We start from the raw sequence: 7,120 nt of genomic DNA on the forward strand, positions 1-7,120 counted from the left end.
TTATTATTATCATTATTATTATTTTTTAGATACAACTACGGTAAATTACATAGGTATAACAGGTGCTGCTAACCTTTTTGACATGAAGTGACATTTTTTATGTGCCATTGACAGCAAAAACCAACAATAAAGCAGATGCAACTTGCTGGCAGGCTAACTTCAACATCTTGGCCCAAAAATGGGTCCAGTGACGGCATTCAAAATTAGTCATGTATTCAGAGAAAATACAGTTCTTCATAAATTGTCGATAAATTGTAAATCATGAATTTTATTAAAAAACATGTTTTGCCAGTGATTGTTTTTTTTTAGAGAGCTCTAAAAAGTGGAAGATGGACTTAATTAATTCTGTCCCTATATATATATATATATATATATATATATATAAAACTGCTATTTTCTTTTTATTTTCAAAATTAAGAATAAAGTTAAGAATATTTTGTATTCCTAAACACATTTCTTAAAAATTTTCTTATCTTTTTAAGATTGTTCTGAAGACAAAATTTAGGAAGAATTCGAATTCCTAAAAAGGATGTTCTTAAAAATCATTGTAAATAAACCCTGCAATGCATTCTTTATATGATTTTCAAATTCTGGGTCTGTTTGAATCATTGTTTTTAAAAAAAAAAACTCAACATTTTTTAACTAAAACCGTATTGTATCTTATCAGCACCTTGTCATTAATTAGTGAAGTTTTGAATGTTACCATGTTATTACCATGTTCTTACTGCATTTCCCTTTTTGTTTATTTCAAAATTGAGAAATTATTTGAAATGTATGTTCAGTGCTGATGAGAAATCCTATTTGAATATATCATTGGTAAAATAAGAACACACAGTATAATCTGAGAATTACCCTCAAGTAGAATTGACCCCATTGGAATGAATAGTATTTAATTAAATTCATTTGACTTATAATTGCCCGAATTAATGAAACCTACATATTTATTTCTAACAAAACAACACAAATATTACTCTGAAAATGTTACTTGCTGAACATGAACAGTGTAACTTTTTCAAAATTGAAAGTTATATCTGAATAAATAAAATAAAATAACTATATTGCTGTATTTTGAAGGTCTTAAAGCACTTGCAAAATTCTGTTCTCTTACTAAAAACTATGCATTCTCTCTAGACAGAGCACAAGAAAGATGCAACTGAATCAACACTGCTTGAGAGAGGCTCTATGATTATTATTATGATTATTGCTATGATTATTAAGGTCATTTGCAGGTACTGTAGCGCAGAAAGAATGTTTTCAAGGTGTTTTTCATTGAGTTGATCAGTGAGTCTGCAGCAAGAAGTTCTTAAGAAAATATTTAAAATGGTCTTTTTTTTCAGAATTGCACTTAGGAACATTCTTACAAAGAATTAAGATTCTAAGAATTAATCTTATGACATTTCTTGTGAGGGTATGATTGATAATTCTAAAATAAAGATGTAAATAACAATATTCTTATAATAATTCAAAGACAAAATAAATCAAAATAGCAATTCATCTTAAGAAAAAAAAAATTGGGGCACTGAAAATCAAAGAAAGACATCAATGTCAATCTTCTTAAGTTTAGCAGGAAGATAGCAGAGGTATCTGATGACAGAGTCATGTACGCGCCTGAGGACCTGCATCAGAGCTGATACTGTCATAATTAGCCAATCCCGCTATCATTCTGACCAAAGTATTCAGTTCTAGGAAAGACACTGAGGAGGGGAAGCTGAGAGAGTTTATTACGGCTGATTTCTGAGGCGGGGGAGACCTCGCACAACACGCAGGGTCTCAGAGTGTTTTAATTAGTCTCCTCTAGAGGACACAGAGAGAGAAAGAGAGGAAATGACAAGCCACATCAGATCTCAAATGCAATTAACATAGTGGCTTTTTCATTTCTCTGGTGGGCCGTATCAAACATTGAATCACTGATAATGCTGCAAGTGCGAGAGGTGAATTTCTTATATAACGCTGAGATATACAGTATGACAGCGAAGATAAATGAGATTTATCCACAAGAGAGAGATTTTGGGAGAATTTGGGAATTTACTTCAATGATTGTTTCATGATGCAAGACATAAAAGCCCCAAAAATGGTAGGCGAAGAACTAATTTTGCCTCTCTAAGACAGATGTGCGCTAAAAATGATACAAACCTTTGACAATATTGTACAGATTGCTCTCAGTATTCTCTGGAATAGCTTAAAAAGAACTTCTCACTAGAAAACGTGCATAGACTGAAACATTTGTTGTAGAAACAACTTTCACTCCAAATTTGCTAGAGGGAAAAAAAACATAATATTTTGGAAGTAGAAACACAGAAATTTGACATATCTTGTCAAATTTGATCCAATAATCTTGCACGTCTTCCAAATTGTATGTCACTTAATGAAAATACATAATGAAAATGAATCATTTTCAGTTATAAACACCAACAATTCACAGTATGAAAATGAAATTTTGTTTACTTCTTCACAACAAAATATAAAAAAAGATTAAAACCTAATTATGTAAAATGTACTTTAAGTTTACTGTAAAGAAAATGTACTGTACTGAACATTTTTTATTCTATAAAAAATACATATTTTACTAAATATTTCAGGATCTTTAATTGCTATAAAGTCAAAGCCATATATAAAGACATAAATACGTTTCTGTTCCACATTTGAAGTTGATTTTACAAAATTGTTTTTTTAATAGGGTAAGACTCAAACTCCACTGAATTTTTTTAATGCTGTTTCCTGTCACAAATGTTTAAATTTTCTATCACAATTTTCTTCTATCACAAAATAACCACCAAATATGGAACCTTGAGACCTTTCCAACAATATGTTTTGTCAAGATTAGAAAAAGTTTTGATTAAAAAATATTGCAATCCTTGAAACAGAGCTTTGAACCAATTCATTGAAATGGACAGTCTTTAGGAAACTTCATGGCCAAATAAAATTTTAAATAAAAGTGTTGCTTAATATCACCAACAAAGTCACTGTAAATATATATATATATATACTGTATATATATATATATTATACACTGAACAAAATTATAAGCGCAACACTTTTGTTTTTGCCCCGAAATCCGATCCGCTGTATTTCCGCATCATTTCAAACTAACATAGCATTTTCCATACGCTTAAAATGGATCTTGCGCATTCCTGTCTATCAAATGTAAGTGGCAAGCGGGACATGTAAAGACATTTTGTTGTTGCTTGGTTTCTGTTTATTTTATGTTATGCTCAGTAACCCCACCCACAGCGAAATCTCATTGGCTCAATATCCTGTGCAACACAGCTTTACTTAAATCATATGTTAACTGGCTGCAATGACTACCCTTGTGTAAAAGAAGTACTCTTTAGCATACTTGAAAAACGGGTACTTATTACGGAAATAATAAACTTGAAAAAGAATATACTTACAGTAAGTGCAAACTGAATGTTACCATACATTTAATTACATGTTATTTACAATGAAATGAAAATGCAGTTACACTTTATTTTAAGGTGTTCGTGTTACAGTGTAATTATATATTTAAATACTGAGTAATATTAATTAACGACATGTACTTAATACAGGGTTAGAGTAAGGATTAGGGTTTAGTTTAGCATCATTTTCATAATTCTATTGTCTTTTAATATAGTTGTACTGCCGAATATACTGTTAAGCATTTATGGTCAAATAAATGTCATTTCTATTAAAACGTGCATGTCATTTATTTGAAATGGCACATTCATAATGATGCATCTGCGGTTTAGTACATTTCAATTAAAAACTGTCGAAAACTTTCAATATAATATCAGATAACATTATAATCAAGTACTTTACATGTGCTTTAGTATGTTGGTCAGCACATCAAAATAAGCGTACTTCTTTAAAGCACAAAAAAATATTTTATCTAATTATTTATAATGTACTTTAAGTTTACTGTAAAACGTACTGTGTATATATATATATATATATATATATATATATTACAAAATAGTTAGCAATATAAAATTGATATAAAATCAAAGCCATATGTCTAAATAAGTTATGTTCCAAATTTGAAGTTGATATTACAAAAATGTAGGTTCCTGTGAGATTTATTTTAGATGCTATATCAAAAATAGCAACCAGTTGACCCCCAAACTCCAATGAATTTTTTTAATGCATTTTCCTGTCACAAACGTATACATTTCTGCCACAAAATTACTTATATCATGAAATAACCACCAAAATATGGAACCTTGACACTCAAACCTTTCCAACGATATGTGTTTTGTGAAGACCAGAAAAAGAAAAAGAGCACCAGCGGGACACTGACAGAGAAAGGGTTAAAGTAAAACTTCTAATTTGACATTATTACACCTTTCAAAAAAGTTTTTCAAAGTGCACTGTGTGTTAAGAAACATAGTCAAGAAAGTGTATTCTCCTAAGAGGCCTTTTATTTCATTAATATTATTTTATCTGCAAGGCCAGTTAAAAAAAAAAATACATTTAAGATTTGAAGTACGCTATAAGTGCCTATTCAGTCCAATTAAGTGCATTTCTTTTCCACAAGCTACCACCAGCCATGAGATTCTTTATCTTCACCCAACAACCCTTTAATCAGTATCTCAGTACATTATCAACAGTAACCTGCAGACACTGTCGTCCCTCCAGACAACTATCGGCACACATATTCATTAGTCTCTTTAGTGCTGCACCCCAAACAGTCTGGATCAGTGGCCTGTAATCCACTGATAAATTGAAACACACTCAAGCCTCGGCCGGCTAAATTATGCACCCTGTCAACAGCCGGGCCCATTCATAGTGGGTTTCAGGGCTCTGCTAAAATAAATAAACTCCCTCCAAGGTGAAAAGAAAGCTGATAAAGATTCCTGATGGTAAAGGATGAGGAGGAGGTTGAGGATGGATGTGTTGATCAAAGCTACAGCAGGTACGGCTGGTTCTTTATTGCTAACGTAGTGGCTGCAGGGGCCGAGCCAGTGAAGCAAATTGCTTTTGACAGCCAGGTTGGCAGCCGAACAGCGGGCCTGGGTAGTGTCCAGCTAGAGGCTGGATCAGACACACACACAAAGTCAAACACAGCGCCTCTCGCACTGCCTCACCACATTGGTACTCAGTTGCCATGGTGCTGACATAGAAGTGATGCTGCTTTCCCAGAGTTCATCTCTTCATGTCCTTTCACTGATGTCAAGTAACCATGACTGAGGTTTCATATCTCACACTATATGTTTCCCCACTTGGCAGCGGGAAGAAGATTCAGGAGAGCTGTTCTCAAGCAAGATGGAATCTTTTCACAAGCTGGCAGAAATACAAAAGGACAAAGAGAGCAAAATGCACGTACTTTCCATTGGCTCCCCACGGCGAAGGTGCTTGGGAACTTTTTGCAGAATTCTGAGGGAGCAAGAAAACGTACGTTATAAACACAGCACATAATCGCCAGATGCAAACATGCTAGGTCTCATGCAAACATTATTAATCATAATTAGCTTACAGTTTGACAATGCATGCTTGGAATTGATGAATAAATTGATTTAATAATGGCATGCAGAATTTATGAGAACAAGCTATTCAAACCAATATGAAGATTTCTAGTGCTGTTTCTTAATTACAATAAACAAAGAAACAGAGGCAAGGTCGTACCTTAAAATACTCCATTAGTGAGCGGGAATACTTCATCGCATGATCTTTCTTCAGCTTGAACATTCGCAAGTACAGAAGTGACAAACAACGATTGCTAGAAAAGAGAAAATATTCATTAAAGTTCTATTAAAATCCTTCAAAACGTATTCAAGGAGTATTGAAAGATGCTGTTAGGACTATTAGTGTAGCATAAGCAAGGCAATGTTTGGATGTTTTTGCTTTTTTATGCCCAAGGGATTGATTTTTATTGACACTAACTTTTGGTTATCTGAAAGTTACATTAAAACTGGATTTTAATAAAACTAAACCTATTTATCATGCCATTATTATTATTATTATTATGTTTATTTTTTGTTTTCGAATGCCTTTATGTGTGGACTTTATTGTTTTATTCTTGTCCCAGAGCCAGCTATCTAATCTATCTTAAGATATGAAAATTCATAATAAATTTCATTGCATTTTCAAATCCATTATAATCAAAACAATGACATAAACAATTTCAGTATTTACTCAGTTAAAATGATTTATATTCATCTATACACAAATTATGACTGTCCCACTATTGTGGCATAATTTCCATTATGACCGCTAATTTTGCGTACAATCAAGTTTTTTTTGTGTGTACTTGGCGCTTAGTGTAATTTAGTGTACTTGGAATGTAAAGTGTTAATGAAGAACTTGAAGAATGGGAAGAAATGGGAAGAAAATAAATAGATAATATCAAAATAAAGCCTAAATCATTTTTAACCAAATTTGTACAAGATTTGTTAAAATATTATTTAATTGTGCACAGTTAGGATGCATAAAATGCTACACTGTAAAATCATATCAGATCATATCAGTAAGTCATGGCAACTTATGTTTTCATATTACTTCTATATGAACCCCCCCCCCCCCCCCCCCCAGTGTTATTAAATTGGCTTTAGGAGCCATCAGTTTTATTCCAGAAATGTTTAAAATTACATTTTTCATCACAGAATGTTTTTGAAATGACGTGTTCAGATGAATGTTCAAAATCAAAACAAAACAAAACAAAAACAAAAACAAAAACAAAAAACAAAACAAAACAAAACAAAACAAAACAAAACAAAACAAAACAAAACAAAACAAAACAAAACACAAATATCTCCTGTGTATGTCTACTGTTGGATACTACTAGTAGTCAAATTAAATCCGTGTATCATTCGATCATTTGTTTTTTGATTTAATATTGAAAGTGGAAAAATTAGAAAATGGCTCCTTTTTTGTTTTTTTCCCCCAAAAAACGAAAAACGAGAATCCAGCTTAAATTTTTGTGTTATTAAGTAATAAGCCTTTAGAACAACACTAAGGTGAGTAGTCACTATAGTTCACACAGTTCCAATAAATTGCGATGGGTTAAATAAACTCAATAAGCAGACAGACGTGACTACAGTCAAGCGCAGACCAGTATTGAAGTGCAAAGGAAATAAGCAGCAGTCATATTTAAAGCAGTTTAAATTAATATTGAGTACTGATTGATGTTCACTTGGATTTTTTT

General features: G+C 32.2%; 1 protein-coding gene across 1 annotated transcript in view; it reads right to left on the reverse strand.

The window, feature by feature from the left end:
- Positions 1–5,232: 5,232 nt before the first annotated feature.
- The window catches only part of LOC107557674 (AF4/FMR2 family member 2-like), a 233,432-nt gene continuing 231,544 nt past the window's right edge, over positions 5,233–7,120 (reverse strand). Inside the window, exons 14-15 of the mRNA XM_016241161.1 lie at positions 5,602–5,695; positions 5,233–5,352 (exon numbers count right to left, since the gene is read on the reverse strand). Of these exons, the coding sequence (XP_016096647.1) occupies positions 5,233–5,352; positions 5,602–5,695 (214 nt within the window). The remainder of the gene's footprint in view (positions 5,353–5,601; positions 5,696–7,120) is intronic.

This window comes from Sinocyclocheilus grahami, unplaced genomic scaffold, assembly GCF_001515645.1.
Source record: "Sinocyclocheilus grahami isolate Dianchi unplaced genomic scaffold, SAMN03320097.WGS_v1.1 scaffold614.1, whole genome shotgun sequence".
NCBI lineage: Eukaryota > Metazoa > Chordata > Actinopteri > Cypriniformes > Cyprinidae > Sinocyclocheilus > Sinocyclocheilus grahami.